Source organism: Hipposideros armiger, unplaced genomic scaffold, assembly GCF_001890085.2.
Source record: "Hipposideros armiger isolate ML-2016 unplaced genomic scaffold, ASM189008v1 scaffold_472, whole genome shotgun sequence".
In the NCBI taxonomy this organism is placed as follows: domain Eukaryota; kingdom Metazoa; phylum Chordata; class Mammalia; order Chiroptera; family Hipposideridae; genus Hipposideros; species Hipposideros armiger.
This window is the reverse complement of record NW_017731822.1, coordinates 242021-267824: the sequence shown is the minus strand read 5'-3', so window position 1 is coordinate 267824 and position 25804 is coordinate 242021. Positions and strand designations below refer to the sequence as shown.

The 25804-nt window shown below is 42.8% G+C and overlaps 1 protein-coding gene across 7 annotated transcripts in view; it reads left to right on the top strand.

Moving 5' to 3' along the window:
* IL1R2 (interleukin 1 receptor type 2) overlaps positions 1-25804 on the top strand; it is a 39690-nt gene that overhangs the window by 10861 nt on the left and 3025 nt on the right. For 4 of the 7 annotated variants that reach the window (XM_019666475.1, XM_019666476.1, XM_019666474.1 and 1 more), the window contains exons 2-7: positions 10493-10620; positions 11444-11708; positions 16658-16838; positions 19781-19955; positions 22029-22091; positions 24118-24253. In XM_019666475.1, the coding sequence (XP_019522020.1) occupies positions 10493-10620; positions 11444-11708; positions 16658-16838; positions 19781-19955; positions 22029-22091; positions 24118-24253 (948 nt within the window). Of the gene's footprint in view, positions 1-2323; positions 2411-3660; positions 3734-3989; positions 4078-10492; positions 10621-11443; positions 11709-16657; positions 16839-19780; positions 19956-22028; positions 22092-24117; positions 24254-25804 lie in introns of those variants that run through there. The other 3 variants (XM_019666473.1, XM_019666471.1, XM_019666472.1) reach the window with 3 other exon arrangements.

The window sequence follows — 25804 nt, the reverse complement described above, 5'->3', positions numbered from 1 at the left end:
CTACCACATTGTGTAGGTCAGTTGGTGTGGCGGGGGGAACAAACAGGATTTCAGGTCACCCAGCTTCATGGAGCTGTTCTCACCACCAGGGAACAAGCTGGCTGGGCATCAGAAAGCTGAGAGAAGCCAGAGAGGACAAATGAGTGTCCCCAGATCCAGGGTAGAGCAAAGGTTTTCTTGGAAGAAATTTTTGGGTCTGTGGAAAACCCAGGAAGTCTGGGCTGTCCTCAGGCTGAAGACTGGTTTTTCTTGTGGCAAGGGATTTTCTCCACACACTATAAATAAAAATCACATGGATTTTCTGTCTTTTTAAAAATTTTTATTTATTTTTATTTTTATATTTTAAAAAAATATTTCATTGGGGAATTGGGGAAGGGGAACAAGCAAGTTGCTGTTCTTTGGTTCTTCAGTCTAGTTGTGGAGGACGTCGCTTCACTGGCCCATGTTGGTATTATGATCATTGTGCTCTTCCCGGCTGAGGCAGTGGTCGCCATCCATTGGATGGCCTCTCATGGCAGCTCACAGCAGCTCTCGCCGGCTGCCGGCTGCTCACACTGGCTGCCGGCCATTCACGGTAGCTCATGGCAGCCCACTGCAGCAGGGGATGCAGCCTATGCCGTCGCCGGCCACTCATGGCAGCCCAGCTCCAGATCAAGCTGTTGTTCACCATCTTAGCTGCAGAGGGCGCAGCGTCACTGGCCCATGTGGGAACCGAACCGGCAGCCCTGCTGCTCAGAGCTGGTGTCCCAGGCCAACTCTTAACCAACTGAGCCACTCAGCCAGCCCCTTTAATTTTTATTTTTGTGCCTGACTTTTATCTGCTGTCACGGCTGTGCTGGATGCAGAGCTGGGGAAAACTGCTGCCTTTGGTGACCCTTAGAAGTCAAGCTATTCCAGACGGGCACATTTTCCAGAGAGTGGAAGATGATCTTCTAGCATAAAAACAAAATCCCATCTATTTTAAGAACAGAACGATTTTGGAAGGAAATATTTTGGAAATATATGCTGCATGGTGAAAATTTATACTCACCGCAGATCAATGACACAAAAATGTACCTTTAATAACTCTTCTAATACGAGTTTCATTTGTGTGCTGAGGCTCCTTCTCATTAGGAAAAATGAATTAAAACTATCAGTACATGTCATCTCCATCTCCACTCTGCCTCTCTCGGATTGATTTAGTCTCTTTTGTGTAGATGCTCTGTCCTTAGGTTTTTCACCTCAGCACCTTCTTCTAGCCAGGAAGTTGTCTGAGAGTAGGGAAGCTGTGTCCCCAGGGCATGTGATAGGGAGGGTGGCTAGTCCACACCTGCTGGTGTGTGGGTCTTCACTGGCTTCCATGAAGATGTCTCTGGACCTGGCTGGTCGCACATGTCTTGCTGAATCTACTAATGAGGTCCATGGCTGGGAAAACCAATGGTCTGGCCTCTCAGCTGAGTCACAGCTGAGGCTATGACCAATGTGGCCTCACTGTGCCTCTCACTGGCTCCACAGGTCCTCTGTGTCTTGGCCATGTCCTCATTTCTCCCCTGGCTTAGACTGGCTATCTGTGTACGTGACCCTCAGAACATTTACCAACCAGCAGGATGAGTACCAACCAGTCAGAAGAGATGCTGCAGTGTCTGTTGTTGGACCGAGGATCTTGGGGAGCACCAGGAAAGCCACAGGAGCAGAGAGCGAAAAGCTCAGGGCTTAAGTAAGCAGTTATTCACCGACAGGGAAGGACATGTTTCCACAGTTGGTCACACTGCTTCTTAGGTACTGAGTGTCTTGCAGCCTCAGCTCTAGGTCACCTTGCCCTTCATCTTGGCAGCCTCATATCAGCCCAGATCTCGGTTTACCTCCCATTCTCCACTGGAAGCACAGGGGAATATCTGGATCTTTTCCCCACTGGTGAAGAACTGAGGCTAGCAGGGAACTAACCCTAGTTCTCTCCGTCTAAGGACAAGAGCCTTTGGAGGCCATTTTGAAAACAGAGCTCACAGAGCTCTACTATCTACTATCTCTACATAAACACGCCATGTCATCATTTCCATTCTTCCCTACCACCCCCATCTTAGTAAGGGATGCTTTACCACAGTGGGCTTCCTCAGGAGACCCAATTTGAAAGCAGAGCAAAAGTGCCTCTACTTTCAGCTTCCCTCTCTCTTCTACCTTTTGTCTCTTGGCACTCGGTTTTGGAACTCATAAAAGGGAGCAGACTCTGCCTGCTTCCTCTTGTGGCTCCCCTCCCTTCACCCTGGAGTCCCCAGAGCCTTCTCTTCTACTTCCCCTTCCTACCGGGAAGGAACTTCCCCTACGTCATATCCACTTCCTTCCCTCCTTTCGGAGGAGGACTTCGCTGTTCCCCTTTCCTGGGGCGATAGTGGCAGAAGCATTAGAGATGGCAAGAAGGGAAATACATTGGAAGGTAATTACATTATTATCCCAATCACATATGGCAGGCGCTGTCCCATCTTAGAGGGTTCTGAACAAAATTTAAACTGTTCTTCGTGGTTCAGGGCACTCATTATGAACATCAAGTGTTTCGTGCTGTGGCACCCTGATACCCGCAGGAGCCTCAGGGAGGCATCTGCTCTTAAGGACCCCAGTCGCTGTAGTTTTTGGCTCTTGCATCTGTCATGGTGGTTTTTCTGTCTCCCCTGTTATTGGGCAATCAGCTGCCATTTCTTTCTCTGTGTGTTTTCTTCCACTAGCCCGCTCCCTCTTTCTAATTTGCTACTTCTAACATGCTTTTAATTGAGCATCTCTGGTCACCCATTGCTGTAAAACAAACTGCCCCAGAAGTTAGTGGCTTAAACGAACATTTTATTCTAACTCACATGTTCTGTAGGTCATGAAACTAAGAGGGGCTCAGCTGGGCAATTCTTCTGCTCCACGGGGTTTGGCTGAGTTCAAACAGTGATTCTTAGCTGGAGAGTCTAAGATTGCTTTACTGACATGGCTGGTGCCATTGAGGGGATTCCTGTGAAGATGTGCAGAGCTAGGACTGTCAACCTGCCCTTCCTGCATGTGGCCTCCCTCGCAAGTTGCTATCAGGGTAGCTGGACAGTTTACACGGTGCCTGGCTTTCCCCAGAGCAGGAGTCCCACGGACACCATTGAAAGCTGCATGGCCTTTCCTGACTTAGCCTCAGAGTTCACCCAGCATCACTCTGTTGTTAGACTCGAGGCACAGGCTGACCCACATTCAAGGGAGGTGAGCTGGACTCCACCTTTTGATAATGGGGTGGTGCACGCACATAACAGAAGACCATGTGGGATGAGAGATACTGATGTGGCATCTTTAGAAAATGCAAGAAGCCAGTTTGAGAAACCATAGCTACGCTCACACAAATAAACAGAAAGAGGCCCTGAAAGGGCTTCAAACCTTCTCCTGTGAGGAAAATAGACATGCCTTTGTGCCTATTGGCTGTTTTTCAGCTGTGTAGATCTTTTTGTCCTTGTTTCTTTTGTTTGTGGTATATTTTAAATGGGCAGGTTTTCTGGATGGTGGATAGTTCATACATCTGAGATGTTTTCCCCACTCAGATTACAAGAGGCTGAAAAAAAACATTCAGTTTAAAGGCTGTGTATCTGCTCATAATACCTACTGTCCCTTTGCCAGCACAGAATGTTCAGTTACTAATTAACATTACCCAAGGAGTAGCCTAAGCTGAAACTCCCAATACCCAGGAGAACTCAGAAATCTTGAATCCTGGCTCTGCCATTTGCTGCCTAGGAGATTTAAGCAGGTGAGAGGACCCAATTCAGCGGTAATCTGATTAAGCCCTCTGACTTGGTCCTTTAGAAATGAAAGCTGTGCCCAGGAGAAAGCCTAAATCCCAAATCCAGATTGACTTAGAACCCTAGGGTATTACACCTGGGAGGTGTCATAGAGCTCTTAACAGCCCCACCCTTGCATTTTAGAGATGAGGAAACTGTGACCCAGATTGGGTAAATGGCTTAGTGGCTTGCCCAAGATCACATAGCTAATTAATAGAGTGAAGGAGAGAATCCAGCTTCAATCCTCTGTCCTGTGTGCTTAAAGACTGAACCACTAAGACCTCAACCTGAGTGAAAACATTAGAATTCTGTGGTAGGCTCTGTGTGTGTGTGTGTGTGTGTGTGTGTGTGTGTGTGTGTGTGTGTGTGTACGTGTACATGTTAAATATCCTTCTATAATATGGATGTGCACATAGGCTTATTTTATTCCATTAGGTAAACTTGCACACCTTTTTAGTGTAGTACATGATGTTAGCCAAGTTATTGGCTGTGATACCAGAAAGTTTTCAGTCTGTGTGCTGGACTGTTAGCAGGAGTTAGTCAGAATGCAGACAGGGGAAGCTCTGACACTTCACTCAGGTCTTCCAGCTGTGTGTTCTTGAGCAAGTTGTTTACCTCCCTGAGTTTTTGGGTCTGCTTCTGTAAAATGCTGATGAGAGCGACCACTTTTGAGTGTTCCCTTTTTGCCGACTCCATGTTGACCGCTTTATATACCAAATGCGATCTAACCCGCCTGTGATGTATGCCAGGCCACAGCCATTTAACAGACCAGCAGACTGAGCCTCACAGAGGCAACAGAATCTACCTGCTGGCAGCAAACCATCCGGCTGGCACAGAAGAAAGGCAGGGTTCTTCCTGCCATCCCTTGTCAGATTCTCAAGTCCATGTGCTTTCCATAATGCTGTCTGGTGCACTTAAATTCTCAGGGCTGTTGGAAGATGCAGAATGACTTCTGAGCTGACCCCTATGGTGAAATCTGACCAATGAGTGAAGCTTGCGGGGGAGGGACAAATTTGCCTTCCAAAATGACAGAGAAGTTTCTGATCGCAAACCCTTCTCAAGACTGGAAGTGTCCATCTTGGCCAGCTATGGAGGATGCTGGGTTTGGGAAGACTGTTTGGGGGGGCTGCTGAGCATAATGGCTTCTGGATCCCTCCAGCTCCAGGTTCTGATGCTTCTACAGAGCAGAGAATGAGTATCAAGACCAAGGATTGTATAGACTCAGGTTTGCATCCTTTGTTGTTCCATTAGCTCCGTGGCCTTGGGTAAATTACTTAATGTATCCGAGTCCATTTCCATGGCTTCAAGTTCATGATGGGGATGACGCACTGTACCAGATCCATGAGTTTTGCCCTCTGGAGCTGTTCAGAGCAGTGATTCCCTCTTATACGAATGTCAGGCTGGGAGAACTTGAAGGTTGGTGGATTTTTACTGTGGCTGCCAAGGGCCTCTTGGGTAGAGCTTCCATGTCAGTCACTTTGGAGAAGGACAGCAACTGTTATGGGCTAGTGGAATGGTCTTCTCAGGGGTTGGCCTGTGGGAGGGCCTCATGTAGGAGGAAGGTGAAGCAAGTGTCTTGGTCGATGGTCCAGCCCACTGGGGCCTCTGAACGATTCAGTCTTACTGGGAATGCAGTGTGAACAGAGGGTTTGAATGAGTGGGAAGATGAGTTGGGTTGATTTACTGAAACTCTTAGTCAATGGTTCTTGAAGAAGAAGTTGGTCAAGTTCAAAAGGTTTGACAGGAGAAGGGTGGCTTTAGAGAAAGTAAAATATAAAGAGAGTGTATAACCCTTGGTGGAGCCAAATCTTAGCCTCTGTAGGTTTTCCTCTTTGAGATTGACTGCAATGTGGCCCAATGCCCAATTCTGCCAAAGATGGGTCTTTAGGCACCATGACTTCCAGTAAGCGATCTGTCTCCCCAGGCCACACCAGGGTCAAGGACATTAAGGTGCTGTTAATCTGTCATGGCCATTGTCCTATGCAGACCAGAAATAGTCCCACTGTGGTGCTCTGAACTGCCTTAATTGGGGGGGCTGGGGGAGTGGCAGGGCAGGGGGAACTAGCTTCTCTTGTTTCTAAAGAACAAAAATAATTTGTGGACAACCATCAAGGGTTCTGCTTTGAGCCAGGAAAATTTTCAATAAAAGCTGCCTCAAATCTGGTTATGTATTTCTCTAGAGGATCTTCTTGACCCCACAGACTCTTATCATTCTGAGCTTTCCAGAGATTTAGTTCAAAATTTTAAAAATTTTGCTGGAGCTTTGAATTTTTAAGAAAAATTTCCAAGCTTAATTTTGATGTAGATATTTATTTTCCCCATGGCTTTCAGAAGGCTTTGTACCATATGCCTGAAACAACATGTCTGGGTTTTTAGGAATTTATTTTATGAGCTGGGAGTGACTAAGGAATCTGCCTAAGGCCTGACAGCTATTTGGCTTCCTTAATACTCAGGACCTGTCACCTTGTTTTTGTTTTTAGATGACTGTACTGCCTGACTCAGAATTTTAAAACTCAGTTGCCTAAAAACTTCCAGAAGAAAGGGGAAGATAGATATAAAGAAAAGTTAAATTTTTCTAGGTGAATTAAGATATATATATGGAGAGAGATTTTTCAAAATTAAATTAAAAGGTGAAGTAAACACCTACATTCTCTCAGGCAACAGGTACCATCCATGAGCAGGAGGTAGTCACCTGGGCGTCAAAGGCAGGTAAACAGTGACCTGGACCCTAGTGATGCTGCTGGAAGTGCTGCTCACCCACCCCAGGCCGGCTCAGTGCTGTGTCATCAGCTATTAGCTCTTTTTCACCTCACTGCATTCTTCTCCTTCCTTCAACTCTTTACACGTTTTTTTGTCAATTAAAAAAAAAATGCCTGGCCCTGGTTTTTCATCCCATTTTTCTGTTTTCTTACACTGAGTGTGGTGAAACATGGTTATTTGACAATAATAATAATAATAATAATAATAATAATAATAATAATAATGATAGACTTGAAACTCCAGTATTGGAGTGAGCTGCCCTTAAAATTTCTTTCTTCCAGTAAGAAGGTCAACTTAGATTCAAGCAGAAATGTCAAGTTGTCTGTACTTTAAAGGCACATTTAAAGAAAGTAGGGCAGGAGAGAGAAGTGTTTTGCTGCAAACCTCTGCAAGGCCAATTCTTTTTCCTTTGGGCATGCCAAAGACTTACTGTTTCCCACACTATGGCGATCTGGGTTCCAGCCTTTCTCTGGGGTTTTGACTATTGAAAACTATCACTACTGTGTTTGTGGTTTAATTATCTGAAGCCACTTCCTGGAAAGGTCACAGTAAAGCAGCTGTTTTGCCAAAGTCCACAGGGAGAAACCATGAAGATTTTCTTGGCTGGAGAACCTGCGCGGGGGTTGAGGGTAGGTGGGGAGTGGCTGTTACTTGAAGAGGACAACGTTTTAGAATTTTGTTTTACTGGAACAGTGTCCTTGTTGAAACATCTCTACTTCTCCCCCTGACCAGATATGTGATTTTGAGAAGAGGGTTAGCATCCAACCTTGTATCGTCTGGAAAAAAAGGGATGGCACTAGATTTCTTGAAGATTCTTTCAGCTCTGGAGCTCTGTGAAGCTTCAGCTAGCAACTACCCCTGAATGGATGCAACCTGACTTTGTGGTGTAATAATTTTAAACATGGTTACAAACCTTCACATAATTCAAGGCTAAGCCTGAACCTGAGTCTTGGGTTGGGGGACGGGGTGCTTTCATTTGAGGGGAGGACTCACAGCTCCTTCTGCCTTTGAAGTGACTTTTTTAGAGTCAATCAACAGAAACTGTTGAGTATCAGAAAGAAGACCAATGAGAAAACAATACCTGACAGGGATTTTCCCAACATCTCCCACCTCCCCCCGAACCTGGGGTCCTTTTCATAAACTCTGGAAAATTAACATTTTGGGGTTAGGTTTGGCTGTGCATGACGGGAAGCCTGAACATATAAAAGAAGGTAGCTGGGAAGCAGGGGGCTAGGGGGGTGTGTGCATCTCCCTAAAGCCACCAAGGACTCATGCTCTTCTATTGTGGTCTCTCCCCTTTCAACAAGTGGTCTTCATCTTGTGGTCAAAGATGGTGGCTGCAATCCAGCCATCATAGCCACACAGAGCCAGCAGGAAGGAAGGCTGGTGGAGATGTTAAAATCTTTTGAAGAGACTTTTGAGTAGACTTCCTAGGAGGAGCATGCATTTCCACTTGCATTTCATTGGACCAAATTTTGTCATGTTCCTAGTGCAAGGGAAGGTGGGAAATGTAGTCATCTTGTGGGATGGTGATGTGCTCAGTTAAGAGTCAGGTGTCTATTGGGGAAGCAGGGAGACAGATACTGGAGAAGAAAACTAGCGGCATCTGTCACAGAAACTATATTTTTTAAGACTAGCGGCTTTGGAATCATTAGTTCTGGGCTTAAACTTCACACTTTGCTCGAAGCTATAACCTATTGGCCAAGCTACTTAACCACTTTAATCTCTTCTGTTACATCATCTGTAAAACTGGCATGATATTCATATCGTGGAGGTAAAATAAAACAGCAAATGCTCAGTGTTTAGCACAGTAGCTGCCCCTATTACACCAGTTCCTGTATCAACATCTTAGAGTTCTTTCATTTATTAGGATATATGGCATTTGTTATACCTGGTTTATCTAACTCCTACTTTTTCATATCCTTACTAGAGAACTAGTGAGTCTGGCTGAGACCAGTACAGTTGGGGATGTGCTAATCTAATGTGTGTCCAAAAGGGACAAAGCAACTTGGTCAATGTTGACTTGAACTTATGCTAACCAAGGCACCTGGTGAAGCTGAGGGTGGGATAGAGATAAAGTTACAGGAAACATTGGTGTTTCAGAAACATGTGAAGGATGGGACCATGCAGAAGCAGGAAGAGCTTAGGGAAGACAACCCTGGGGCAGACAGCCAGCTAAGGGAAAAATGTCTGGTCCTTCGTTGCTCACTCCGGCCCCTCATCACTGGAGGGGGAATTCAGACTGAAACTCTGAGCCCATGCCTTCCGATGGCTCCTGACTGATGAGGGAGGGTTCCTAGAGTACAAGAATCACTTCCTCAGTTTGCCAGCCATGCCCTGGCCAGGTAAGGGCCATCTGGGTTTACTGTGAGCCCAGATGATATATACCTGCCCAGCCAATGGCTGTGAGCCCAGACATTCAGAATGATATATATCTGTTGCAGGAACAGAGGACGAGTCAAACTTTTTCAAGGAAATGGGGGAAAGGTGACAGTAGGGATTTTTTCTTCTTTCTGGATTTACTCATCACTCCCAACTCTCTGGTATACTTTTAATCATAAATATCCCCTGGTACCTTCTGGGACTGGGCACCATGTAGGCCGTGAGGGCTGTGAATAAGACTAGGCCTGTGTGCTCAAGGCTGTCCTCACCCACGGGGAGCCAGATAAGAAACAGGTGTGGTAGATGGCATGATTGCTTCCATTTCTTTCCTCTCCTGGTGAAACTTTGCAGCTCCTCCCACTAGAGGTGGGAACATTTCCCTGCCCCACTGATGGCAGGTGTGGCCATGTGACTTGCTCTGGCCAATGGAATGTGGGCAGACAAGAGTGAGCTCTTTCTGTGCAAGGTCTTGAGTGCTTTTGCTCACAGTGCTTACGTTTTGTCATCACATGAGAAGATCATCTTCCAGGAAGTCACTGGTCCAGGGAGGATGAGAGACACTTGAAGCTTGGAGCCAAGCCTAACCCAGCCCACTTAGGTCAGCCCACTCCCTTCTGATCCACAGACCTGTGAGCGAGAACAAATGATTATTGTTTTATGCCATTAGTTTTGGGGTGGTTTGTTAGCAGTATCGTTGTGGCAATGGTTCGCTGATACAATAGGCTATTTCAATGTAGTGTGAGAGGGACTACAGGGATACACAGAGGCGGCTGATCATCTTGGGGAGGTTTGTGGGGAAGAATGCTTCATGAACTTGTGTATGCTATTCACTTTTTCTGACCTCTGTGATGCTCTAGACCAGAGAGCAGTCTATAGAATCCCTTAGCGCATGTCAGCATAGTGTATATAAAATAAGAGTTAATCCATAGGGACTTTAGGAAAAGATCTCTGACAAGTAAAATATGAAGATCGTTTGACTTCTATTCGTTAATTAATTAATTAATTAATTCATTCATTCATTCATTCAACAAATAAGAGTTAAGGACATAACTGTGAATAAAATAAAACAGGACCCTAGTGCACATGGAGCTGACATTCTAGAGAGAGGAGACATGGTACATGGTGAATGCCATAGAGAGAAACAGAGCAGAAATGAAGTACTGGGGCAGAAAGGTGGTGCAGTTTTACACAGGAAGGCCTGGGAAGACCTTCCTGTGTAAAACACCGAGAGTGATGTTTGAGCAAAGACTTGAAGGAGGAGAGGACCTGAAGAGTGGCCTTAGCTGAGGAAACTGCATCTCAGGCTGAGGGGCAGGGAGTGCTCAGGCACCCTGCAGGAGAGAGAGACACTTAGAATATGGAGCCCCTAGTCCAAGACAGTTTGTTAGTGCTCTGGGGATGTGATGTTAGGTGTATTTGGTGAATACAGATGTAGAACAACAAATCCCAAAATGTTGAGTTTTCTTGTTAAACAACCTAGGTAAAAAGGTTTCCATCTTCAGGTGAAACCTGCATGGGACCATATTCAAGGGGCTCTCTCTTTGGGTGTCTGTGGCCCCTGGTGACCCCTCTCTCTTCTCCCCTAGGCTACAGGGGACAAGACCTGAGATTTCCACTTCCTGTGTGCTCTGGAAGTTGCTGGGAACAATGTTCATCGTGTACCTGTTGATAATGGGTGTTTCTTCCTTCACCATTCAGCCTGAGGAACGCACAGGTCAGAAGTGACTCTTTCAGCTGGAAAGGGCTTGCCTGTGGCTTCTCTGGGGAAAACAGGTGTTTATCTAGGGAGGTTTTGTTGTTATCAAGAGACCAGGTGTGGTTCCCGAAGGGGAAAGGGGGTGTGGGGAGGGCAAAGTGGGTGAAGGGGCTCAAATGTATGGTGATGGAAGGAAACTAGACTTCTGGTGGCGAGCACAGACATCAAACTATAGTGTTGTACACCTGAAATTTATGTAATGTTATTAACTCTTGTTACCTCAATAAATACAATTTTAAAAAAGAAAGAGCATGAAACACAAATACGAAATCAAAGAATTAACAAAAAGCGAGTTGTGAATATTCACGTCTTGTTAAGTGACAAATGCCCCCTCTGGCCCATCCCCTGTGCTGCCCGGTCCTTGCTCTGGGCACCCGCCATTCTTGCCATAAGAGTGAACCAAAGAAGTGGTGTTTTACCCTTGATGAAAGGTGTCTTTGGATTTTAACTACAGGTCTGTCAACGAAGCATTTTTTTGGATCTGAACTTAGCTGAGATCTACTTTAATGATAAGGAGCCAAGTGAGAAATATGGCCAACATTTTTAATCATTTTTTTTGTTATCACGTGAATCTGATTTAACTTTTCCCACAAAATATAAATCAGAATTGCTAGCTGCCATAAATTTGGTATTTGGGAGATTTAAAACCATTATCATGGGAGGGGGAGAATGGGGGTGCCCAGGGTATAGGCCACTTTGTTAGGGACACACTGCTTCCTCAGGTGAGCCCATCAAAGGGAGGTTTGGGGCTGAAAGTCTGACTGTGGTCTCTGTCCTTCAGTGCCTGCAGGAAACTGCCAGTTTCGTGGCAAACATTTCAAAACCAAGTTCGAGGTGGAAGGGGAGCCAGTGGTCCTGCCGTGCCCCCAGATGCGGTATTGGTTGAGGGCCTCTGCTAGCCCCCATGTCAGCGTGACATGGCGGAAAAATGATTCTGCTAGGATGATCCCAGCGGGAGAAGACACAGGACTATGGGTCCAGGATGGTGCTCTCTGGATTGTGCCAGCCTGGCGGGAGGACTCCGGCACCTACATTTGTACTGTCAGGTAAGCCCCCTGGGGCAAGGGTGGGGTACAGGGCTCCTTGAAGAATGGACTCTCACACGGTTCTTCAGTGAGGACCTGGATTTCAAAATCCATTGTACAGGTGAGAATCCGTGTTCTGTCCTCTTCACTGCTCCAGCCATGCCTTCCACCAAGAGCCTTACCTCAGGTGTCCTCATGGTTCCCTCTCCCCCTTCATTTATTGTGTTGTTGGAAAAATCATGACACATTTTTGCAATGAAAAACAGAAAAAATACGTCATGACTTTTCTGACAACCCAATAAATCTTTGCTCAAATGTCACCTCTTTACCCACTTTATCTAAAACAGCACTCCTGTCACTCTCTCTGGCTGTTATTTTTCTTCATCTGACACACATATATGTGGTCTGTGTAGTTAATGTGCATCTACCCCATTAGAATGTCAACTTCAGGACAGGAACTTGGCTTTTTTTTCACTGCTGAATCCACGTGGACACAAGCAATAGATATAGAACACTGAATGAATCTGACATGTGGATAAGACTTTAGGAATAAGTTCATCCAACTGCCTTATTGTACATGTGAGGGAGCCAAGCTCACTTATAAAGTTCTCGCAGGCAGTAGGTGTGGAGCTGATATGGGAACCCACAGCTCCTGACATGGGGTCTAGTCCCCCTCTCTCTTTGTCCTGCTGCTTTTTTGCTTTTTTAAAAAATTGTGGTAATATGCTCGTATACATAACATACAATTTACCACCTCAGTCCTTTAAAGTGTACAATTCAAACGTGATAAGTATATTCACAATGTTGTGTTACTATCACTGCCATCAGTTCCAGAACTTTTTCATCTTCCCAAAGTGAAACTCTGTGCTTATCAAACACTAACTCCTCATCCCCCCCCCCATCCCCAACCCCGGCAACCGCCATTGTACTTCCTGTCTCTATGAATTTTACTACTTTAAGCAACTCATATGAGTAGAATCATACAGTACTTGTCCATTTGTGACTGCCTATTTCACTTACCATAATGTCCTCAAGGTTCATTCATGTTGTAGTATATGTTGGAATTTTCTTCTTCTTTAAGGCTCAATAATATTTCATTGTATATATAGACCACATTTTGGTCATCCATTTATCTATCAATGGACACTTAGGTTTCTTCTGGTTTTTTTGGCTGTTGTGAATAATGCTGCTATGAACATAGGTCTTCAAAAATTTGTTCAACCCCTTGCTTTCAACACTTTTAGGTATACAAAAAGTGGAATTGGTGGACCATATGATAATTCTGTTAATTTTTTGAAGAACTGTGATATTGTTTTCCATAGCAGCTACACCACTTTACATTCCCATCAGCCATGTACAAGTTTTCAAATTCTTCACATTCTCACCAACACTTATTATTTTCTGGGTTTTTTTTTGAGGGGGTTTAATAGCCATCCTAATGGGGGTATATCATTGTGGTTTTGATTTGCATTTTCCTAAAGACGTGTTATATTGAGCATCTTTCCATGTGCTTTATTGGCCATTTGTGTATCTTATTTGGAGAAATTTCTATTTCTGTCCTTTGCCCATTTTTCATTGAGTTGTTTGTGTGTTTTTGAGTTATGGGAATTATACTAAATATAAATCTCTTTCCAGATATGTGACTTGCAAATATTTTCTACCATTCCATGGGTGGCCTTTTTACTCTGTTAATAATGTTCTTTAATGCACAAAAATCTTAAATTTTGATGGTCAGATTTATCTATTTTTTCTTTGGTTGCCTGTGCTTTTGATGTAATATCCAAGAAGTCATTGTCACATCTAATGTCATAAAGCTTTACCCTTGTGTTTTCATCTAAGAATTTTTATAGTTTTAGTGCTTATATGTAGGTTTTTGATCCATTCTGAGTTAAATTTTGTATATGGTGTAAGGTAATGGCCCAACTTCATTGTTTTGCATATGGCTATCCAGTTTTTCTAAAAGTTTTGTTGGAAAGACTGTCCTCTCCCTAATGAATGGTCTTGATATATCTTGCTGCTTCTTACAGGAGAAAGTTGTAGGTCTAGTGTTGGAGATCTTAAAAACTTCCTGGCTTAGTTCTTCTGAAAGGATTAGAGATGACTGTTGGCCTGACTTTGCAATAGTCCTGCCCTTCTCTCTTCAGCTGCTGCTTCTAACCTTCCCCAAATTCTACTCACCCCTTTTACCAGGCAGCTTTAGAGTCTCTCCAGATTTCATAAACTTGTTTGATTTAAGGAGAAGCTATACCCACAAATATTTATTTACATTTTGTGTGTGTATGTCTGTGTGCTACCCTGTAATGAACCCTGCCTGAGAAGCAGGCATGTAATCACTTATCTCCATATCAGGGAAATGTGGATGTCTGATTTTACAATAGCTATACATGCATAGTTTTTCTTCCCTGTCTAGTACAAAAAATTGTATTGCTTTCCAAGGAGCACTACTAAAAAAAATAAATAGTGTAGAAAAAGAATAGAATTTGGAGTCAGGATGACATGGATGCAAATCTGAACCTTCTCATTTTCTATTGAATGGGACCTTGGTCTTATCACTTGACAATTCTTGGCCTCAGTTTTCTTCTCTGTAAGGAGGTTTGTTGGGAGCATTCTGTGAAATCACAGCATGAGAAGCATCTAGTGTGCATTGGGGAGCACTAGAGCAGGTGGTCAATCTATGCACAGAAATGCCCTTTCTTTCCCAAACGCAATACTTCTTGACTACTGAAGTGATAATATGCAAGAATAGGGGAGTGGTGAACTGAGTCATGTTTGTCTTAAAGTTTGTTTTTATACTCGAATAAAAACATGGTACCCAGTACCCTTATTTTGTTTTCTATTTTTATAGAACAAAAGAGGTGTGGAGTTGAGAGGGAGTAGAAATCCGATTGTGGGTCAAGCTTTCAGAGCACGTGGGAGAGTTTACCTGGCTCATCTCTAAAACTCTCCTCCACTCTAAGACTGGGGTTCCAATAGAGTGAGAATCACCAGCACTTGCCACAATATCCTTTGGCATTTACAGTCGCAGGGCATAAAACTGCTCTGTCCCTGTGATTTTTATAATCTCATGATCTAGAACCTACATGGCCTGTCTGTCAATCCGGGTGAGGAAGGTTATACTGCTGAATCAAACAGCCCCCAAATCTCAGTGGCTCCGAACAATGGAGGCTTATTTATCACATATGCAACAAGCCCAGGGTGGGTGCAGACACTCAGGGACCCAGGCTGAAGGGGCAGTCGTTATCTCAAATGTTGGTCACTGTACCAAAAGAAAATATGCTGTGGAGGGTCTCTCCTGGCTTTTAAAACTTTGGTGTGGAGGTGACACATATACAACTCATTGACTAGAGTCATATAACTGCACCCACCCACAGGACGTGGAACACCACCATACGCTCATAATGAGGAGAACTGGATCTATTTGGTGAACAACACTAGTGACTACCACTTTTTGCTGTGGGGATACCACACTGCATCGCGAATACAAGTGGTGATCCAATTACTCCCCAACCCCGCTTTCGTTCGGGTTTCATTTTTACAAAGTAGCTTGCTAGCGGGGAATACCAGATCAATAATGTGAATGGGTTTGTAACTCTTGATATGTCTAGTAAGCTTGGTTTTTGGAGATACTGCCTTAATTTAAGTGTTTTCCCAGAGTCCTATTGGTTTGACCTCTTACTAGCTATACAGCTTTAGGAAATTACTTAATTTCTGTATAGCTAATTTGCCTCATCTAAAAATGATATAACAATAACTCCTAACTCACAGTGTTGGAGAAAAATGAAATTACATAAACAGAGCACCCAGCACCGGCCTGGCAGGCACCTCCTCACTCCAAGGAGCTGCTGGGCTGACTCCCTCCAGGTGTGTGCTGTTCTTCAGATAGGTCCTCATTTGCAGTGAGAATATGCATTTTTCAAGGTAACAGTTAACTTTGTGCATTTCTTGGTGTCTAAAACATTTGTTCATCTCCTTTTTTTTTTCTCTTTCAACCAGATATAAAATATAATATAGATATTGACATATGTTTGAATTAATTATTTTTACGTTCAGGTAGTTTAGCGTTTATCACTTATTTCTTTCATATATATTTTTCCCATTTTGTTCCTTCTTTGGATATAGATTGTTTTGCATTTTGCCATGAAAGTTCTTGTCCTCCCATCTCCCTGTATAACACACATTCTCATTGTCTTTGTTGGTGTCTTGTGTTTCTTAGGTAGCTAGGGACTTAGTGAGGTACTTATATTTTTATGTTTTCTACTTAAAAAAAATAGTTTTAATGAATAGCCTCTGTTCTTCCCTTCATTTTTTCCATGTTGCTATAAATGTTTTGCCTCTGCCCTTTCTCCAGTTTTAGGGTCTTGATAGACTTGTGATATTGAGATTATAGTTAGCCCAACCAAAAAATAAAATAAAATAAGATTCAAAACCAAACAAATGTACCTCATGTAGTATACAAAAATATTATATAGATTTTTTTTATACTAAGTTCTCAGCACTTTTCTGAACTTAGACTTCAGTTGATAAATGATTCCCCAGAGAAGTCAAGGGAATTATCTTTATATGGAGACAGTAGCTCTTAGAAAACAATTCCTTCATTTGGATATAATTCCCTGGACCAGAAAGTTGGACCATTTGCTCAAGGAGCCCCAGAGCCTGGAAGGGTTTAGGCCCACCCCTTCGATGAGGACTTGGGGATTTCCTAATGGCTCTTGATGGGGTTGAAGTTAGACTTGTGAAGGGTCCTTTGGGAAAAATGAGGACTACATCACACTTTCTTTATAACAATTATGATAGCATGCTTTTTTATCCTCCAAAGAATCAAAAGGATCGGGGATCGAAGTATTGCAATACTAATCAAGAAAATGTAAAAAGCATAATTTAAAGAGATTGGGGAAACTGTTCTTAATTTATTTAATTTTACTTTTATTTTGCCTTGCTATTTATTATCATTTTTTTTCCTTTGAAATCAGAAACGCCTCTTACTGTGACGAAATGTCCATTGAGCTCAAGGTTTTTGAGAAGACAGAAGCGTCCCTGCCCCTCATCTCATATCCGCAAATCCTTACCTTGTCAACCTCTGGGGCGTTAGTTTGCCCTGAACTGAGTGAATTCACCCGTAACAAAACTGACATGAAGATTCAATGGTACAAGGTACATCTTTCAAAATTGCCATTTAATTAAAATGTGTCTTACTAGCCATAGAAAAGATATAAAAGACCTATTCTGAAGTTAACACATTCACTTTTATTTAAACCAGTTATTTAAAAAAAGGGCCAGGATTAACATGTTCTATTAACCCTTATGTGGTTTGGGTCCGAGTCCTAAGAATAGTGATTTGAGACAGAATAGGCAATGAATCCAGTAAGTAACAACTGAAGAGAGTAACTTTTAGCTCTGTCATTTATCTACTGAGAAAAAAAATTGTTAACAACTTTATACACATATAACAGAGTTTTTCAAAAGCACTTGATAACTAACTTTTGGGTTAAAGCAGTAAATAGAAACACAGTTTGTTCTCTTGCCAGATTCAATAAATACTGTCATCAGATATGTGTGTAGACTGGGTATGCGCAAACCGCAGTCCAGGGCCCTGTTAAGCCACCGCCTTTTTTTTTTTTTTGGACAGCTTGCAAATTAAACATAGTTTTCACTTTTTTAAATGGTTAAAAACAATTTTTTTAAAGAATAATGTTTTATGACATAAATTGATATAAAACTTAAATTTCAGTGTTCATAAATAAAGTGTTACTGGGACATGGCCGCGCTCATTTGTTTTCCTGCTTTCACATCACAATGGACAGAGGACATGTGGGCTTGTAGGCCTAAAATATTTACCACTGATCCTTTATAGAAAAAGTTAGCTGATATAGACCATAGATTCATACTGGAAAGTACAGTTATTTGTTTAATCATTAATAGAAATTAACCCTTTAATCAAGAATTATGTCCACTTAAAAAATTTATATGGAAATAAACAGATAAGTATATAACACTGTACGAACATTTCTTGCAGCATTGTTGATAACAAGATACTGGAAACAAGAAAATATTCTCCTTGATGAATTGGATAAACTAATTTCCTCTCATAGGAACAGTGGCATATCACATAACTGTTTACAAAGATGAGATAATTTTATGTGTATTAACAAGGAAAGAAAAATACAATATTGTTATAGTTTTTAAAAGGCTTTAAATGGTATATATTGCATTTCCCATTTATTAAAAAATATGGGTACATGTATTTAAAAATCTGAAGGAATATATTGAAATGCTAAAACATATTTTGGGCACAAAGAAGGACTCACTTTCTACTTTTTTTTTTTTTTACATTGTACTACTTTGCTATCAGCAAAAGCATTAAAGGTATTTTCATTGTGTAAAAGAAAAAAAAGTGAGGAACTTCCTTTCACTTAAGAAATATATGTTATTCCTTAATCTATATGCGCTGAATTTTTCAATATACTCTCAATCAACATTACCTATAATTTTGTCAGAATTATTAAAACATACATTTTCAGATAAAAAAGGAATAGGTTAACCAATTAACTAGAATTATAACTTCAAGATACATATAGACTATTAATTTAATATTGGAAACTTTTAAATGATTTTCTGAAAGTAGAGGAACGTAGCCAGTCCTCATGAATCAGCCAGTCCACTTATGGAACGAATTCACTCTCGGTTTAGGAAGAGTATAAAGGGGACACGTGAGAGGACACAGCACAGGCTCAGGAGTGGCCGGTGTTGGTCCAAAACCCTGTCCCTTCATTTCCCTGCTGTGTGGCCTTGGCCAAATTATTTCACCTCTCGAACCTGCTTCCTCTGCAGAATGGTAGTCAGTCACTCATGCTGGCTGGGATGGTTTGGAACATTAAATGGAGGACTGTGTATGAAGTGCCTACTGCAGGGCTTGACATATGAATGGAGCTCAATAAATTTGGGATAAGGATATCATGGTGGTGCTTAATAAGAGTTGTTCCCTTCCTAAGAACGCTAATCATTACTGAGCACACACTATGTACAAATCTGTTCTAAACGGACTGACATGTAACCTAAGGAAGAAAGGGCTGTCAGTAGCTGTATTTTACAGATTATACCCACGTAAAGAACTCGCCCAAGGTCACACAGCTGCTAGATGGTGAAGCCAGAACCCTACCCCTGGAGGCCCCACACACCACTGCCACGCAGGGCAGCCCTTGTGGCCCACGGGCCCTGGAAGGACGGTGTGGTGCTGGGCCCTATTTGGCTTTTTTCATATTTGACCACTCATGTTAGGAGCAATACAATCTCTCCTTGTAATTAAGTATATTGTAAAGTCGTACTTTATGAACCATGTGGCAAACAAACTCTTCTATTATGTCTGTGTTCCCATTTAGAATAAGAATCTGGAATGACTCAAGGTTATATTTGACTACTGAAAGCTTTCAATCATCATGGTTTTGAAAGAGATGTTCCTGAGAACATTTTGTGCTCATTAGAATGTTTCCTTAAATCTTATTCAGCTTCTTCTGTTATGGGAGGCCTTGCCCTTGAGGGTTCTACTCTGCAGAACCCGCAGTGTCTTTTGTCCACATGATAAGTGTGGCCTTGTTTCTGACATGTAGTTTTCTCTTACAAAATTTTCTCCATCTCTACTGACTCCTAAAATTGAAATGATTTCTAAGGTAATTACAGCAACATTGTCTCTTGTGAACATTGTTTTCAAGTCACCATGACTACATAACAGCACTCTTCCCTGGGGGGGTTTCGTAAATAAAGTGTATGGCAGCTGTTAGGCCATAACTATATCTGTATTTTAAATGGCCTACTTTGTCAAAGAAGAGAAAGTTTCTTTTTTCTCCCATTGTGCTTAAGCAAATGTGCTTCCAACACTGTGGTTAAACAAATTGAGCAACTTTGTTTTATATGCTAACTAATTCCCTCTCCTAAAAAAGAGAGTGAAAAGTATGTCCAAAGTACAACATTAGCAAAGTAAGTAACAGGGCAATTCTTGGGTTGCAAATTCAACATTGATTGATAATACTGATGCTATTTATAGCTTTTGAGATATAAATTAGTACATAATGTAATTCTGAAAAACATTTTCCTTTAAGGATTCTGTCCTTTTGGATCAGGACAACAAGAAGTTTCAAAGTGTGAAGGGAACCACTCTCTTACTCATACATAATGTGTCTATGGAGGATGTGGACTATTACAGCTGTGTTATGATGTTTGCCCACAAAAGCATGCGATACAACATCACTAGGACTATCAAACTACGTATCAACAGTAAGTGCTTGCCATGAAGGTATCCCTCCACTCTGCTTCAATAACAAGCGTGCACGAGACACATTAGGGTTCACACAGAATTCCTTGAATGTCTTTGGTAGGAAAGGAAAACGGATATGACAACTCTCTTAAAATATCAGGCTAATCAGACTTGTGTATACCACCTTGAAAGGTAGAAAGCGGGGTGTTATTTTAAGGAAAGGTGAACCTCTGGGTGGTTGATAGAGTGCCAAGTCTGAGGCTAAAACACACCACTAGAGGGAGCCAAACAATGATCCACTTGGAAGGCTCGCCCCTCCAGGGCGAGCCATCCCAACATGGTTGCCATAACTTTCATGTATAATTCTAGGATACTAGGATTTTATTGAATTCTTCAGTTAGAAGGCTGTGCATTGGCATATCCAGTGGAAATTGCCATTTTTCTTGTCTTTCCCAGGGCATGTCTAGTTGCCCTTGAAACCAGGATTTCAAGTAGTGAGTGCTCTTATTACTTTAAATGATTTCTATTTGAAAATAATGTTGTGAACAGTATTGGTTAGTATTTAATATTTGTTCAACATTTACTCCATACCACCTACATGCTGGACATCAAACTTGGTGCAAGTGTTATAAAAGTGTCCATTTTGCCTTAGAGAGTAGATTTCTTTTCTTTATTTCACACACTGAATAATTACACAGTTGGAGTCTTTTAAGGGCATTTCAGAGAGCTTTGGAAATATATTAAGGTTAAATAATTGGTCTCTGAGGAGGAAAAGATTAACATTTTTCTCACAGAGAATCCAGAGATTCAGTTTTACTACAGGAAAAATGTGTCTCCGATGAACTGAAATCTCTAGATTATATTTCTTTTATTGTTTGTGACGATTCATTCACCTCAACTCCTTGTTCCCCCACTGGGGAACACTGTGACCTCCTGTTCCTTTGAAGGGCGTTATTATCCTGTTCATGTGATACTGCACAGGAACACTAGGGGGAAGCCAACCTACATTTTATCCTGTGTTGTGATCACACATTATCTCAGCAGTTCTCCGAGAGTGGTTCTGGGCCAGCAGCAGCTGCACCTGGGTACTGGTTAGACAGGCCCCATCCCAGACCTACTGCGTTAGAAACAGGGGCCAGGGGAGGGGAGCAATCTGTGTTTGACAAGCTCCCCAGGTGATGCTGATGAATTCTCAAATTAGAAACCCATTGGTGTATCAAGTCCTTGAGGCTCCTGTCTCCTCTCTTTGCTGCCCCAGCCTCTGAATGGCAACAATGTGAGGGAAAGGCTCTCGGTCACAGCTGAGAAGCCACCTGCCTTTTGGGCTCTACTGTGATGTTACCTAAAGCTTCTCGTGTTAGGGTTTCAAATGCTCTTAGTGGAAGAAGTGAGGGTGGAGCCAGCAGGTATGGAGACAGGCAGTCCTTCGCCCACCCCGAAGCTGTCTTTTTTGCTGCAATTCAGGTGCTCAGTTTCTTCAAGTTGCTGGGAGATCTGCCTTTTGGGGAGCTGAGTTCAAAATCCTGGGACACCCACTGCTATCTCCCTAAAGACTTACCACTTCAGTTAACAGGACAGTGGCCAACCAGGGCCACTCTCTCACTCCTTGTAGGGTTAGCATTACAAATAGGTGGGTCCCAAGCCGCTGGCCCTCTTTTGTTTTGTTTTGTTTTATTTTTTGAGGTGACTTCGGTATTCTGTGGCAGGTACTTGGCAAGGTGAAGATGGAGTGGAGGCAGGTGTTTTAGGGCAACCCTGTCCTGGGAACATTGGGAACGTTATTGTTAAGAATTCACTCAGGAAGCCAGGGAGAGGAATGGTTAATTGCTTATCACAGAGCAAAGAACATCTGTGAACAGTGTGTGTGTTTAACTGGGGCTTCTTCCAGTAATCTTTCTTCTGGGAAAGGCGTTGGGCAAGGATGCTCGACTTTGTGAAAAGCCTATTTCCTTTGCCAGACAAAGGTCGACTCCCACAATGGCTGGCCATACTATCAAGGATAGCTGAGTTAATTAACCAAACAATGGACCTTGAACCTCCGCTTGAAATGAAGGCTTCCCTAATTGAATCTTTTTTCCATATATCTTTCTCAGAAAGAGAAGAGGAGACAGTTCCTGTGATTATCTCCCCCCACAAGACCATATTAGCTTCTTTGGGTAAGGCCTGCAAGGACTGGAACCCACATGGGTGTCTGTAACCCCGGGGCCCTGGGACTCCTGTGCCTGTGACTGCACCTGCTCCTTTGTGCACAGTGTGCCTGAGTGGAGACCCTAGAACCCCAGTGTGAGAGGCTGAAATGACAAATGTGAGGGAACATTTCCCTGTGTCAAATGTTGTTAGAAATGGCACTGTCTGAAGTAGTATACTTTGCTTTATGAAATGCTTATGTACAAAAATCTCAATATAAAAATCTGAACATTTTGGTAGCTGTTATTAACTGTGGGAAAGGCTTAATGGCATGATTCCCTCACAGAACCAGCGCTTGTAGTATATTTAAAATTATTCACTCTACCAAAACTTGGCTGACCTCAGCATTTCCCTAAGACTCCATTTGTAAAGTGAGGCCAACTGTTGGCCTTTCAGAAACTGTTCTTGTTGCCAGCATTGCTGGGTCAGCCAGTGGGGAGGTCTTATTTCCCCATTTTCCAGAAAGAAAAGCTGCCCAGGGACTCCAGATGGATTGAGGAAGGTCAAAAATCTACACTCGGGTCAGGCTGGGGTTCAGCTGCAGGCCTGTTTGTCTGTGAAGCCTCTACCCTTTTTGTGTGTTTGTTTTTGTAGAACGGTTTTGTGGGTCTTATGCTGGCTGCAGAGTCCTATTCTCTCTCTCTCTCTCTCTCTCTCTCTCTCTCTCTCTCTCTCTCTCTCTTATGTTTGGTGTTGGACTTACATTTAAATTTTTTTTTAAAAGACTTCACTGGGGACGGAGAACAGTGTTGGGGAATTGGGGAAGAGGAACAGCCAAGTTGTTGTCCTTTAATCTCAGCCATGGAGGGCGCAGCGAGCTCAGCTCCAAGTCCAGCTGCCATCCGGCCACCCGTTGGCAGCTTGTGGCTGCTCAGCTCAAGGTGCCACGTTCAATCTTAGTTGCAGGTGGGCATAGCCCACCATCCCATGCAGGAGTTGAACTGGCAACCTTGTTGTTAGGAGCACGTGCTCTCACCAGCTGAGCAATCCTGCCACCTGTTGGCAGCTCAGGGCAGCTCAACTTGGTTTCAGCTCACTGGCCCATGTGGGAATCAAACTGGTTTCCCTGTTGCTCAGAGCTCGCGCCCGTAACCAACTGAGCCACTCGGCCGGCCCCCTATTTTAAATTTTAATTGGAGGCCATAGTGAACTCCTCGGTGTTCCCAGCCGAGTGAAGCTGAGTCTCCCACTCTGTTTCTGTGAAGACACTGATGTGTGTGGAAGAGTCACACGAGGAGGGATTTAATGGGCTGCTTTTGGCTGAGAAATCTTTCAGGTCGTCAGGGGTGGTGAAGGAGGGAGAAGAGCTGGCATTCTGAGCCTGCGGTGGGGCCAGGTGCATTGAAAGACGCACCGCAGGGAGGCATAGCACCCGTGAGGAAGAAATGAATGGGAAAGATTTGTTCATTTTTCTCCCCTTCCCCCCTATGGTGACTTAAAAAATATAACTTACAGTGATTGAGGCAGAGGCACTGAGTATGCCACATTGCAGTATGTCACAACTGCAGAAGGCACCATTCATATAAAACACAGTGGCTTTTTAGAGGGTTAATCCTACATGAACATGATCTGGGCATGGAGAGTCCCCAGGGGCAACAGACAGCTGAGACCAGCAATGGGCAAAGAGAAAGAATACACATGTTAATTGGATTTGGGGGGGCAAGTAGAATTAATTGTGGAAGAAGGCAGCTGTTGAATTTAGAATGCCCTGTAGGATCCAAGTGGCCTTGGGGAAGTCATTTGCCTCTGGGTTTCCATCCACCATGAAGACCAGTTGAAGGAACTGGAGATACTTGATAAATACTGATTCTTTATGTACACAGAATTGTTGGAGGGAACCAAATTTCCTTCTAAGAAAAGAATGAGTCAGTGAGGGGTGTTTGAGGCTGTGGGGAAGGGTCTACTGCTCAAATGTGCTGGTGGACAAGCAGCGGGGGTGACCCCTATGTCCAGCTGGGTTCTGACGTTCAGTACTCTGTGTCTTGCTATATACAGGGTCGAGACTGACTATCCCGTGTAAGGTGTTTCTGGGAGCTGGCACACACTTGACCACCCTGCTGTGGTGGATGGCCAACAATACCAACATAGAGAGCATCTACAATCAAGACCGCGTGACGGAGGGGCAGCGCCTGTAAGTGGGCGAAGATGTGTGTCAGCTTAGAAGAGTCTTCCAGGCAGAGCTGTTTTGAGACCTTTGTAGGCTTTACTGCTTTTTTTGTAGAGACAATGTCATATCCAACCTATCGATATGAAACACATGCCACATTCAAAATAGTTTTTCTGTTCTAAACTGTTGGATTTTTAGAATTTTAAAAATTGAGTTTTGCTAAGAATTAGCAATTGTTCTTGAGAACCAAGCTTTCTATATAAGATTTGAGTTGTAGTCAACAACTTGACATTGAGGTTGCATTTTCTAGCTGTTTAATCAAACATTTATTTCTTGATTTTTTTTTACAGTTTTTAAAAAACACTTTGGAGTTAGTATATTTCCATTCTGTGTCAAACATTTTCACAAACCCTTAAAATAAACTTAGCCACAGTATCTGACAGCCCCTTCTGTTTCTCAGGGAACCCTGGGCTGCCACAGTCTCTAAGGAAGGTTAATATTAAAAGTATGAAAGAATTCTGTTCTCATAAGCATTCATGTCTGGAAAACATTTTCTCACTGTGAATGTAGAACAATCAGGCCTTGTAAATGGGAACCATTTGCTTATGAGTAAGGGAGACTACTCAATGTTCCAGATTATAAAGTGCAGATTTTTAAATTACAGTTTCAATTCTCTGAATTAGACTGAACTTTGGCTTGCCAAATTTTTGTCTTGTTTTGGAAGACCTATCAAAAAGAGTCTTTCTGGATGCAACCGAGTGAAAATTACGTGTGGTTAGCACTATTGTTCACTTGCAAGTCCTCGTTGTGAAACTAACATGCCCCATATCAGCTTACTCATACTGTCCATTTACTTAAAGGAGCCCATTTCCTCCCCATAGATTAAAAAAAAGAATTAGTCCTAGTGGATCCACATCAATCACATTTTTATTCATACTAATACATAGTAGTGAGGCATCTTCAGGTTCCTATAACATTATAAATGACAGTTCTGTTGACTAGAGTCATTCTCCCTGGCCTGTCTGCCCTCCACTCTGAACTTGAGTTCCCAGAGTGAGAGTTGGCCATGGATATGAGAGGAGGGGACTCCGTTGAATACTGGATTCTGGAAACTCCCTACTCTTCAGTATGCAAATGATTCATTGGTGATACAATTAAGTTTCCCCAAAACTAGACACTTCTATTCCCACTACTGATTCTTTGTTCGTCAAAGGCCTTAAGAAATGAAATTTTCCATTGTCTAAAATAAACTGGCTCTTGTGAGTTCCTTGTAACAAGTGTCCTATTACAGTGACTAACAGGTTTAGAAATTCTCCCAAATAAATAACAAATATAATGGCATGTGTTCCCAGCTTTCTGAACCTAGAAATCCATGTAAGCACAGTGGGGCCTTCTTTTTTTTATTTTATTTTTTTTTATTGTTAGTTTCAGGTGTACAGAACAATACAATAGTTACCCTTTTTCACCCTCACCAGGTAACAACCCCCCTTCCCCCATCTATTGCCCTCCCACCCCCGATATCATGCTTATCTATTACAATTCCATTGAATCCGTTCCCGCTCTCTACTCCATGTC